Source organism: Pyxicephalus adspersus, chromosome Z (genome assembly GCF_032062135.1).
Source record: "Pyxicephalus adspersus chromosome Z, UCB_Pads_2.0, whole genome shotgun sequence".
Taxonomy (NCBI): Eukaryota; Metazoa; Chordata; class Amphibia; order Anura; family Pyxicephalidae; genus Pyxicephalus; species Pyxicephalus adspersus.
The window spans coordinates 59,031,800-59,045,512 of NC_092871.1; the positions used below are offsets into that span (position 1 = coordinate 59,031,800).

A 13,713-nucleotide genomic window follows, 5' to 3' on the forward strand; every position below is an offset into this window, starting at 1 on the left:
TGACTGTGGACTTCTGAGCTGGACCCATTGGGTTCATTATTAAAGTACTGGGGTAAGTATATAGCTTAGAAAAGTCAGAGTCAGGAATGTCCTTATATAAGAACACTCTGAACAGATTTGTTTTTTAGTGTTTCTGTGCTCATTGTAGGCCCCATTTATAGCAATAGCAGTTCATGAAAGTGCATAACATAGCACAGGGAAAGGTGTAAACCCAAATGAGGTAAACTTAAAAATAACTCCACATTTAGCTCTGTAGCTGTAGGCACTGTGAAATTATCGATCCTGTATTTTTACAACAGAAGTAGAAAGATATTTATCTTAGCAGTTCAATTTCTTCCTAAGCTTATTTGTGTGTTTTCATTAGAGTTTGGAAGGCCTACGAGTAAATACTGAGAGCAGGGGGGAAAGGGTGACTTGAGCTGCTGAATGATTTCTTCCACTCTAAATCAGAAATTTTGAGGGTGCCTTTTAAATGATGAATTTAGGCTCCAAAGGTCCTGGATTGCTTGATTCAAAGTCCATTTACTGCCCATTAAGAATATGTCCAAATCCTGGCCCCATGTGAACCCGAGCTTTGCTCAGGTATGAGTATGTTAGACAAGTGGTGCATATTCCTTTTGTTTATAGGACACTTATTAGATTGGGCAGACACATCACAAACAAGACTTGTTTCTGAAGCCCATAACAACCAGTTCAATGTTTGCTTTTGGAAGGGTAACTTTGGAAATGTAAATTTTTTATGTAACTCCGTGTATCCATATTCCCTAAGGTGATGATATAGTAGATCTGCCCTCTTGCAGAATTTGATGCAGTTATTATATTTCTTGTAAAGTGGCCTATCTTTTGTTTGTAGTTGTGTAATAGGGAACATGACTGAGCAGCCTAAAAATGTGTCCAGTTTGAAGTTTCAACAGGTGTATAGATGAAGTTTCTCCTAAAACATGATGTATGCAGTGCTCTTGTAAACAGTGCTGGCCTTTGATTGGTTAGCATCCAGAGCTTGATGTTTTTGTTTAAAAGCACATGAGAATTTTTGTGGCCTTCTGCAGTTTGTTTTTAGTCTTTCTTTCCCTCTGATCTTTGCCTTGCAGAGTATAAAGTGGTCCTCTATTCTATCTTGTACCTTCTTTAAAAGTCTGAAAGCAACATAGAGTTCTTGTTCTCTCAACCCAGTCATTGTGGTTTACTGAATCTCAGTAGGTGCTTTTCTCGGTAAAAAAAACTCCTTCTATTACTACACACTACAGTGTTTTATTAACTTTAATATGCTGAAAAAAAACTATACTATATGGCTTAAGGTTTGTAGACATCTGACTATTACTCTTTAACCTTTATTACCATGGGAATGTCCCCCCTTCCCCTAACCTTGTAGCTTTAAAAGCCTTCACATTTTGGGGATTGCATTACAGTGGATTCTACAAGATACAGAAGAACCTCCCCTTTTTCCTTACTGCTTGTTTTCTCAGCCTTGTCAGATAAATATATGGAAATACTTACTTTATTTTATGGGTTCTAGCCAATAGGTGAATCTCTAGAACCCTTTTCACAAGTGTACATATCTATTTCTAGATATTGTGCTGAAAAACAACATTGTATTTACAGAGTTCAATTGCGCAAACTTACATATTAATAGGCAAAGTGGAAGTGTAAATCGTCACTCTTCTTTTCCCTTCTCTATCAAGTTTGTTCTGCACAGTGTAAAGTAAATCACATGGTCTTTCATATCTAGAACTGACTGGTAATAAACACAGTGTTGGTGGAGCAAAAGAATGGTGAATATGTCTGTTGTGGAAGGGGGCAATAAAACAAGCTAAATTTATAGCCTAAAATTTTGATAGTTTCCCAATTCCCTTCCTCCTATCTGTTCTCTCTTGTAGTGGGGCTTGAGGTTAGTGAAGATCAAGCATTGTGACTTGTTCAAGCCTGAGCAGCACAGTCACATGACAGGAACATTGACATCCTTAAGTCTGGTATGCTCATACATCATATTGTGGAGGGTAAGATGTGGATTAGGATGGACAAGGACAAGGGTGGATTCCCCCAGTGTGGGGATAAGTGAAGGAGTGCAGATAACTTAATATGCCTTAAATTACATATGGTAGATGGCCAGTACCCTAAGCGATATAAATATAAACTACTGGAGTAGATGTGCCAAGCCTTTATATGGTAAATAGACAAGGAAAGGATAGAGAAATTAGTGGCTCTTTATGGCAAACTTACTTAAAACTAGATAAAATCTTTATTTAATTCATATAAAATAATCCTACAAACATGACAATATACATAAATTATGTAAACACAATAAGGGAGAATCTCTTGTGTTTACTGTAAATGTTACACAATCTCTAGCAATGTATAATATTGATGTGATTTTAGAATGGATGTTCATCCAAAACTAAATTAGTGGGTCAAGATACATGTAGTATTTTTACGGTCTCTCCCGGTGCATTTCGCCCTAATGGGCTTCCTCAGGGGACAACAAGACTTTGTTATATTGTCGGTAAATAATACTAATGGTGGGATGAAAATTCAGAAACTGAACTCACATCAAGGACCAGAGTTTTAGATAGCAGGTAAGTAGGTTGGATAAGCTTTGGATGGTATAGTAGTTAGTGTAACTTATTAAATGTTCATTTCTTGGGTTGAAATCAAAGGAAATGGGAGTGTTCTGAAATGAGTTACAAACAGAACCAAATAAAACTATTGGTGAAAGTTATCTGTATTCCTGATAGGGTTAAATCTTATTGAAATATGAAGCTTATATATATATATAATAAACAATGTTCGTGAAAAGGTGGTATTATGACGAGATACTTGTTGGACAACTGAGGAGTGCAGGAGTAAAGAGTTAATCCAGTATGTTGTACTGGTGTGAAGAGAATAGCAGCAGGAGGAGCTGGTGGCAGTTGTCCAGGAAATGCTAATATGCCTTATAACTTGCTGAAGTAGGCATCAGGGCACTGTCACTGTTTCCTGAATAGGCAAACCTAAGGCTTAGTCTACACGGACTGTTTCCCCAGCGTTTAACCTGAGGCTTTTAAAGCACATGTTTGAAGTCCCCATGCATTCCAATAGGCTAATCTACACCAGGACGTTTCCTTCAGGCACGTTTATGACTTTATCTTAAACGTTGCTTGCAAACGTTAAAAAAAAAGGGCTACAGGAGCAATCAGAGGAGCAGAGCTGTCAGCATAGCAGAGCTCCACTGATTGTTCTGCTCCCTGATTGTCTGAGGAAAGGGAAATCCTGATGACGCTTGAGCTGTCATCAGGGTTTCCTATTTCTCAGCCAATCACGGGGCACTAGAGATGAACGGGCACAAGTCTCCCTATTCAAGTCTAGTGCTGAATGGCTGAGAAACGGAAAACCTCAGCCAATCACAGAGCACTAGAGGTGAATGGAGAGCCTTGTCCTCATTTAACCCCTAGTGCCCGGGGACCCATCACTGTCAGGAGGAGTCCCATGGCTGTGCTCATGTCATGAATGCAGCCATGGAAATCATCCTGTCATTTAGATGACCTGTAAAAAAAAATCTTAGTTACACAAACACACACACATTTAATAAAAGATTTTACCATTAAAGCCTCGTCCAATTTTTTTACAAATATTTTAATCCTTTCAGGGAATGAGTAAGGGGTTTTATGCAACCCTGTACTCATTCCCTGAAAGGGTTAAAAGTAAAACTTTTATAAACGCTCATGTAAAATCGCGTCAATTCGCGGTAAAACACGCCATAGGCGTTTATAAAAGTTTTTTAGCGTTTTAAAGTTAAGCTTTAAAACGCTTGTAAAAATGCAAAAAACGCATATAAACGTGGTAGGAATGTTTATATGCATTTTTAAAACTCTCTCTTCATCAGAATTACAATAGATAACTATATATATATATATATATATATATAAAAGAAACCTAAAATCAAATCAACATACAACATCTCAAAAAATATAAACATAATCATCCTGACATACCTTGGTAAAGGGCAACTCTGTAGTATAAGAGGCCTTATCCATGTCTTTAAAGACTTTTTTATGTTCAAGCTTTCCTGATGATTTTGGAAGCCTAACACTGAATTTTAAGCTTGTCTATAATGTGCTCCATTTACAAAAATATCTAAAAATCCCACAGGGAGCCAGAAGTTATGTCCTTAGATTATTTTATTTTTTTTACTAGCTTTTTACATGGAGGCGTGGTTGTACTAAATAGAGGTACCTTGATATACGAGAGGTAATTTTGCAAGATCTTCTTTAAATTAAAAGTGAGGCAACATCTAATGCACTAAATAATATTGTAGATAATGTGCTAAACCAATTGGATTTCAGTTTATGAGATAGAGCATACAAGGATTGTATCTAGCTGTTGTAGGTAATAACTCAACTACTTTTGTTTCAGACACTTTTTATACACAATTCCCATAATGATCAAAACATTTCAAGATGTTCCCCTTGGAAAAGATTTTTGCTGACTTAAAGCTTTGTTATTTTAAGAAAATATTTACTTTGTTTAATTCCTGGAAGAATTTTAAACCCCAAATCAGCTTAGTTTTCCCCAGTAAAAATCAGTTTTAATCTCTTAACTTGCTGTGGAAAATGACAGCTAAAATCTAATTGGTCACAGGTATTGACATTTTTCGTTTTTGCTATGATCAGCAATTTTAATGTCAACCACTCGCTTGTACCATATCTACATAATATTACAGGACATTCGTACCTTAAAAAATGATATTTGTGGTATGGCTGTTGCATTTTGTGCTTTTCAATTCTGATGGTGGAAATCCTCAGGAAAGGCATAATAATCCAATTAGCTAATTGAATTGGCATAGAGAGAATTTTCCTTTTTCTGTAAAGGGGGAACTTTCAATTGGTGTTCAGAAGACAACACTTGCCACATATTTCTAACCCTCACCAACCATTGCCTTCTGTGTCTAAAAGGGTTGGCTGAGAGAAATGGTTCTGTATCTAATTTTACATACACTGGGCATCGTGTTGTGCCACAACATCCCATTTGTCTAACTTCCAGGCCAAGTGGTTACTGCAAAATGTGGGCATGTTATATTTTCTTACATGAATGCTAGTATGGATTTCCTAGTTCGGGGTCACTTTATAAAATTACCCCTCTATTTGTTATGCATACCTGCATAAAGAGGAGGCAATGTATCCACAATTTTGGTGGCCAGTGCCCAAATACATAGTTACATAATTAGGTTGAAAAAAAGACCATCAAGTTCAACCACTAGGAAAATAAACATATCCCAGATAAATCTCGTAGACATGATTGATCCAGAGGAAGGCAAAAAAAAGCCTGGAACAAATTTTTCCAACAGGGGACCAAAATTACTTTCCTGATTCCATGAGGCAATGAGATGTTCCCTGGATCAACAGTCCCTGTTATCTTTACTTTAAAGCCTTAATACAGTTATATTCTGTGCTTCTAGAAATCATCCAGCTTTTTCCTAAAGCAATCTATAGTAGTTGCTGAAACTACTACCTGAGGGAGCCGATTCCACATTTTCACAGACCTTACAGTGAAGAATCCCTTCCTTATCCGGAGCTTAGACTTCTTTTCCTCCAGACGAAAGAGTACCCCCTTGACCTTTAATGATCTTAAAGGGAATAACCGGGAATTGAGTTCTCTATATGGATCATTTATATATTTATACAGGCTGATAGTATCCCCCCTTTAAATGTCTCATCTGAAGGAAGAATAGATTCAGTTCAGCTAATCTCTCCTCATAGCTGAGCTCTTCAATTTCTTTCATTAGTTTAGTTCCCTTCTCTGCATTCTCTCCAATTCCACAATGTCCTGTTTGTAAACTGGTGCCCAAAACTGGACTGCATATTCCAGATGTGGTCTGTCCAATGATTTGTACAGGGGCAGGATTGAGTCTCCATCTCTGCAGTCTATTCCTCTTTGAATACAAGAAAGTACTTTACTAGCTTTAGATATTGCAGCTTGGCATTGCATGCTACTATTAAGAAGTGCATAATTTTACCTCGATATTAAATGTAATTTGCCACATGACTGCCCAATCAAACAGTACATCCAGGTCTTCTTTTAGATTATAGACATGCTGTATGGACTTAATTCCATGACATAGTTGGGTGTCATCTTCAAACACAGAAATGGTACTTTTAATCCCAAACTCTATATCATTTATAAGGATGGTAAACAGTAAAGATCCCAACACTGAACCCTGGAGTACACCACTAATAGACAAATACACCACCACTTTGCAACTCCCTGCTGCTAAAAACCTCTGGGTGTGTGTGGAATACCTTCTCCCAGCCATATGCTGCAATTTCTTCTGCTGCCTCCTAAATTGTTGCAGAACATACAAACTAGTGCAGTTGATCCATAAGGTTAGGTAAGGGGACCATACTGTTCACCCACCAGACTAGTTATCCAATACCAATAATGTGGCAAAGGTAGTAGCAAAATAATGGTCGCTGGAAACTATATTCGCTTTTCTTTAAGCAGACATGATTTCATATACATAATGAGTTCCTGCGTAGTGCTGGAGCATCTTCCCACGGGATCTGGGACCTTAAGCTTTCCCAGATCTTTTCCATCAGTATAGACCAGCAACATCATGCTCACCTACACATTTCTGCTAATGTTTACCTTTTCTTTCACTTATGCAATGTCCACTTTATAATATCACTAGTTTATAACCAACTATCACCATAAGGTTCTATGAGGTGTGTACTAATGAGAGCAAGAGAAGGAGTCATGAAAGACAAAGATAAAATATAGATTTTAGATTAAAATATAAAAAAAAGACTTTCAATAGTTAAAAATTTATTTAAAGAATAAAAATTCCTGAGAGAAATATATATTTATTAAAAAACATTCTGATAAAATGACCATAAGTATCAGAAACAAATACAGTTAAAATACCTATACCTAGTCTATCTTAGTGAATTGGCCCCTTTGTAATACTGTACTGAGATCAATGTGGGATTATAAAGAGAAATCAGATGTAGAGGGCATCTATAACCGTTTTCTTTGTGATGCTCGTTTGCTGACTGCATTCAGTTCGGAGTTAATTACTGGTCTCTTAGTATTCCATATCCTGGCTAATGCTTTTCTGGTGTTTATTGGCGTTTTCCTATCTCAAGGACCTTGGCCCAAGTTCCTGTAACGCTGCTCATCTCTCATCTAGTAGCAGTAATAGAGAAAGTCTCTGTAATTTCAGCTTTCCAGAGTTCTGCACTTGAAGTAGCTGCCAATAAGAAGGAGGAGGGGAACAAGGAGCATTTAATCTGGTTTCCCCCCTTTCCACCATGAATAATGTCTTGGTTGCTCACTCTCAATTGGAGACAAATGTGAGACAGAATTATACAAGAAGACTGTATCATGGAGAATTATTTTATATTGAAAAGACATGTTCAGACATCTGCTGCTCAGCTAATTGTTAAGGCACTGCTTATTGCAATATTGTGCCATTAAGAAGGTAATCAATACAGAGCTGCTTATATTTTTTTCTTTAATATTTTTCTTTTTGATTACAATGTAGATACCTTGATTGATCTGATTTACTCTAAAGTATATTCAAACCAAAAAACATTTCAAGCTTAAATAAGTGTAAATAAGATGTCTCTGCAGGGTTTACATATACATTGAAAGTGAACCTGTGCTTAGTTAAGGCAGTAGCACATTCACCTTCCTTTTGTTCCTATTTCTCACTGTTCTGCCACTGGAAGCAATAAGAAGTCCTACAACATCATATATTAGAGAAGGACTATGGACTCCTATGTGAGTTCTTTGATTTGCTTAGTGCTGTCAAGTTCATCCATACATGAAAGTATTTTTTTTACTTTGGCACCCAGTTGTCCCATCCTGGGAAGTGTGTGTTGGTGTGAGAGGAAGGGAGGGATGTTAAGCAAAGATTTTTTTTTTTACTTTTTCACAAACCATGGCAAATCATATGATGAAAGAAGTAACCTTTACTGCAAACATGTCAAAGATAAGTAGGTCAAAAGAAACAGGATGCTATTATTTTACATTTGGAGTAAAATCCCAATCCACGTCTGCCATGTTGGTTTTCCTAGTCATTGTGGATCTCTCAGATGGAGTTACCAAATTGGAGAACTGAGTTTTCTTTTTTTCTTTTTTGCTTTTCCTTCTGGTGGGGTATTGGGTATTTTAGCCTTGACAAAAGGTCAAAACCTTATCCTCTCTTAAGCCAAAGAAGTGTAAACTTTTTGGGGTTTGAGCCTGAATGTCTTTACCAAGCAAAACAGTACCTGTAGATCAATTTAATCCTTAGACCTTACATTATCGGCCTGTCTGAATTGTTATTTGTAGCTTTTATTTTCTCTGGATAAAATAAGCCTGTGCTTTTTCATCCTATTTATGGCCATGGTTATGGCAGAAGGTTAGAGATTGAGTAAAAACCTTTCAATCCTTTACTTTCTAACTAAATATCACTTAGTAGAGTGTTTTGGTTTTTAATAAAAGGATTACTTTGACTGATACTTTTCTATCCAGATAGAATATTTTAAAATGCCTATGTTTATGTAAGTTTTTGTGTATTTGAAGGTCCAAAATCTCTTACATAAGCTTTAAAGAGCAAATGTAGCTTCATTCTAAACAAAACAGAGCAGGTGCATGTTCATTCAGGTGCATGCAAATTTTTTCCAGATAAAATACATACTAAGTCAGTAAACTCCATTGGTTTGGCCAATGTTAAAATAGTTCGATTAGATCTACCTTTTTGCCAAGCTTGATTTATAAAGCACCAACATATTATGTAGCACTGTAAATTAAATAGGGGTTGCAAAAGACAGAGAAATATAAACAATACCACAGGAGAAGGAGAGAACCTTGCCTAAAAGGCTTACAGTTTTAGAGGTGGGGAAGAGTGGTAACTGAAAAGTTTTTTTTTTCCAATTTGTAAAGAAGCATTTGTTGTTGATTATATTGAAAGGATCATGTACCCAACATTAATGGTGGTGTTGGACTTAACCACAAACTGCCACTATATGCGTTCCAAAATAAAATGTTGAAATATGTCATACCTGTTTCCTGTTTCAAAGTCCTGTACCAAGCTCAGGATTTATGCCTGCTTAATCAGCATCAGTGGACTCATCCTTGTGATTCATACATATAAGGACAAGCATAGAAGCTCAAATGATGAACGGTTTCTGGTCATTAGCTTACTTGATATACAGTGCTAAAAGTGATTTATATCTGTGATGATGTTATCGATGGTTGTTTTATTATTATTTTTAATACTGTTATTTATTGAATGGAATTTTTAATATAATTATTTGGTATCTGATCTAATGAATATAATACAATGCCTTTAAAGTCCCAAGGTGATTTCCTCAAACAAATTGGGTAGTAGTGTCATTGTGAATTGGGATGTGGCATTATATTATTTTAATATAAGCTAATTGAGGGTTCTCAGTTAAATTGAGTTATTGATACAGTGATAAAATCCAGGATTCATTCTCTTCTAAGGACACTTTCCACATGGAGTTCTGTCTTTGCATGAGTTTCCTGCAATGATGCTGTGTCATCCTTCTACAACCAAAATACCTTGTATAGCAAATGGCTTCTGACATTAGTGTGTATGTTTGTGCGCTTGTGTGTCATATGTCATAGAGGAAATGGATTCTCAAGGAGACCAGACCAGATAGACCCTTGTCTATTGAATGTTTGTAGAACTTTATTTATTTTTCTGCTTACCAATACATGTATTCCAATTCAGTGTATGTCCCCTTAGTATGGTCTTTGACCACTGATCATTCATATAATACACCTGTAATTTATTTTGGTAATGTCCACTCAGGGCATTCAGGGATTTCCAGGGATACCTGGAGAAATTGGATACCAAGGCGATAAGGTGAGAATTTACAATTTTTTTAAGCTTCTAAACTCAAGAAACCTGGAGTATGAAAGTCTTTCTTTAATATGTGTATAATTTCCCCATTTGAGCATTTGTTTTAAATAGATAGGTGGGCAGTTTATGTGATTTGTTGTAATTCACTCATATATACATTCTATGTTATCTTACAGTAACGTTGCTTTTCTAGATTTAATTTTTACTCTATGCAAAATTGTCAGATGTAGTCCTTTGTATCCTCATCTTTAATATATGGCTGTTACACCAATGCAACTTTTTACTTGTACATTGATATTTTATTGATAACATGAATTTACTACTATAATATTATAATCTAAAAAAAATGTTTTCATTGTCAATAGCAAAAGATGGTAGAATAATGTCTGTGTCCTATTGAAGCGATTTAACTCTGCTTCCTGTAAATCATGTAAATGCAACAGGAATTTAAAGAAAATCTTAAGTAAGGAGATTGTAATGTTAGTTGTCCCTAGAAAATGGTGTCCCCATTGCAACATGTACCTTTTTTTCCAACAGTTCATTATTTGCAAAACAGAGACACAAGTAATGTCAGAACATATATCAACTGAATTTGTTTTTTAATAGTTATCATGTCATGCTCTGTATAATTCCTTTGCCTGTCTATTAGGGAAGCCAGGGTCTTCTAGGCCCACCAGGACCTCGGGGGAAGACAGGACCTGTGGTAAGATCTGTTTTTCCAATCAGCAGATGTTAAATATTGTCCTTATATTACCTTTTGTTTTTTCTTTCTTCATTTCAATACAGTCCACAATATTAAATTGCGAAATTCTCCACTAAACTTCCATTGCTGGCGCAGTGTTACATATAAACCACTGAGCTTTGTGTAATTGTTTCCAATGTCTTGTTAGAATAAACACTGCAAAACGGAATAGGCAATCTTCAATAATGCTTTTGAGGCATACGTCTGCTATAAATAAACTATATTAGCCACTTTTTGTTCACTGATTTACTTAGGCATGTTGTGTATGAGGTTTGTTGCAGAAAATGTCCTGGCTGTAATTCTGCATTTGGCCTTTGAGGTGGCGTTCTTACACATTCTGTTATATGCTGGGATTGGCAGATTTTGGAGCTGGGCTCACTGTGGGACTTGATGTGGGGCGAGATGGTGGAGCCCACAATGGAGGGAGGAAAGGTGAGGGTAAATAGAAAATTGCAATCAGGCAGGTAAGTTTACTTAATTGCAGCAGGTACATTGCCAGTTCTTTCTGGAATAAAGGACCTGGCTGATCACAATAAATTTCACTTTGATTTCAAGGCAATATTTTATTTTTTTCCTAAATACTAATATTTGTTTAATTTACAGGGTAAACCAGGAGATAAAGGTTTGCTGGGATTACCAGGCCCACCAGGTCCGGAGGTATGTTGTTTGCTGTGTAACAAGGTTTTAAAATGTACATGGTAGTAGATATTTAAACCAGGTGTTGCTGTGTTCCCAGTAAAATTTTTAAATACTTTCCAAACAGAAGTTTTATTATTTCCCTAGTCTAAGTGAAAAATAAAAGTCTGGCTAAAACTGAGCTAAAATTTCATCTTTTTTGCCCCTGTAAGTACCTCAATAAGAACAGCAAAAACTACTGAACAATAGCCAGGGGGAGTGTATGTACTGCTCCCAGCTGATACAGACAGATGGTTGGCCCTGCCCATGAGATGGTCTCAGCTGCCAATCCACGGAGTCCCTAGTGGGGACGCTATAGAAGGCAGTGGGTGAGCATCGAAGGATGCTGCACCTACGGGAAGTTGGAGAACAGGGATAGCAATAGCTGAGATGCGCCTGTCCTCGTAAGCTTATAAGTGGGCGGGGCCTAGAGCAGGGGTTTTGTGAAGGAAAGAAGATCATTGAATAGACAGGGACAGTAAAATATTATTGCGAATATTTGAATAGTTGGATGTAGCCTTGATATTTTAACAGAAGCGGAGGAAATTGAAAGGAAGAAAGGAATACCTTTGAATCGTCTGTCTTTGTGTGTAAGAAAGTTTAAACCATTGAAAAAAACAGACAATAGCATACAATATCAAGGGACAAGGGAAAATACCATATGAAAAATTGATATGACATAAAGAAACTTAATGTATATAATATTTATCAAATACATAGGTTCAATGACCTAGTACAAAAAAAAGTTATTGCAATCAAACTTCATGCTTTTGCAACCAAACTTCACAAAAAAATTTAGACCCCCTAATTATTCATAAATCAATAAATGTATTATAAAATTAAATATAACAATATTTTTACCATAAAAGTTTTTCTCAAGAATCAATATTAAAAATACATGAAAATAAATTGATGATTTGTCAATTATTTTGTTTTTTACTTAATATAATTTTAAAATTAAATATCTTTATTTCAGGGATTTATACTGTTTTAAGATAACAATATTATTCATCTTTTTATCTTCAAAGTTATTAGCTGTATATTTAGTATTGCACTTACCCGTTTGGCCAGAGAATTAAGTAATGCATAACGTCAAAGAGTAGTAGAACGTTATCTGTTATGGAAGTGATGCCTCCCAGATAGCAATGGTTTTGGGTTGTAATCATACAACCATAACCAATATTATTAAGATCTATAATTCTTCTGGTAGAGTGGAAAAATTACCAAGAGGAGGTCTGAGAAATTCAAAGTTGGATAAAGCCCATAAGAAGGAGTTACGCAAGTTTGCCTGAAGATTGGGGAATAAGCCTCAGGGAAATGAAGGATCAATTATTTGCCAAATTTGAAATTAATGTATCTATTTCAACAATAGATAAATGCATTGATATATTCCAATGGTCAATAAAAAGAACTTCTTTAATTCCTGCAAGGTGCAATGATTCCCACTCTCTTCAAGAAAGGCTTAGCTATGCTAACAAAATCCTTGATCTCTTTGAAAAGGAAGATGGAAAAAACATCTACTTTCTTGAAGAAGAAGGTTTTAACATCTCAATCAGAACCAAAAGAGGAACATCTCCTATTGGGCAAAGGGCGGTGCATGTTCTGGCTGGAGTGCGTTCCAGAAGTTATATATATATTTATATATATAGCTGTTAAATATAATCCAAAACGAACTCAATGTAGTGTTGTTCTAAGAAACAGAATTGCTTCTGACAGAACCTCTTTCATAGATCATAATCAAGTCATAATCTGATTTATTTAATAATCTGACTTGATTATTTTTAGAGCTGAAAATAGTCTTTCAACACTGACTTGGGTGTGTGGCATTGCTGTTATTGTTCTAGCCACATCACTAATAATCTCGGGATAAACAAGGATGGCTTCTTCTACAGTCAGTTTCAATGAGCAATCATATTTTTCTATTTCTTTTAATTCTTTAAAAAACTCCTGCTGGAATCTCTTTATTTGGACATTTTCTGGTCGTTTATCTTTTACGTATATGCAATGTCGCTTTACTGTTGAAAGTTCCATTTCATCCAACTAAGAATCAAAGTCTAATTCTTCATTTGAATAGGATGATCCTGAGTTACCAGTGCTTATAGCTTCAACCATTGGCGGTGTTTCAGGTAGTTATCCCCTCATGCGAACTGCTACATCATAGAGGCCTTATTTGCAGTATTAGTCTGGTTATCGCTCATCAAAATTCGGCTCATTGGATCAACAGAAATAGCAGCTAACAAGATTTGATTATCCAGTAAGAGATTCTCTCTTTTCTTCATTGAAGATACAATGTTCAGGCAATATATCAAGCTCTTCTATTTCAGGAAGAATTTACCAGGTGTAAAATCTTCAGATTGCAAACTCTTGGTGACAGTAAAGGGGTTAGAAAGTAGATTTTCCAGTGCTTTTTACCTGTGTCCACTGGCTTTCAGTGAATAAAACATTTTCATTG

At 36.0% G+C, this 13,713-nt stretch overlaps 1 protein-coding gene and 1 long non-coding RNA gene across 3 annotated transcripts in view; one reads left to right on the forward strand and one right to left on the reverse strand.

Annotated features, from left to right (window-relative positions):
* The window catches only part of LOC140343731 (uncharacterized), a 554,400-nt gene that overhangs the window by 300,529 nt on the left and 240,158 nt on the right, over window positions 1-13,713 (reverse strand). The window lies entirely within an intron of this gene.
* The window catches only part of COL27A1 (collagen type XXVII alpha 1 chain), a 273,626-nt gene that overhangs the window by 114,104 nt on the left and 145,809 nt on the right, over window positions 1-13,713 (forward strand). For both annotated transcript variants that reach the window (XM_072430586.1, XM_072430585.1), the window contains exons 17-19: window positions 9,794-9,847; window positions 10,494-10,547; window positions 11,190-11,243. In XM_072430586.1, the coding sequence (XP_072286687.1) occupies window positions 9,794-9,847; window positions 10,494-10,547; window positions 11,190-11,243 (162 nt within the window). The remainder of the gene's footprint in view (window positions 1-9,793; window positions 9,848-10,493; window positions 10,548-11,189; window positions 11,244-13,713) is intronic.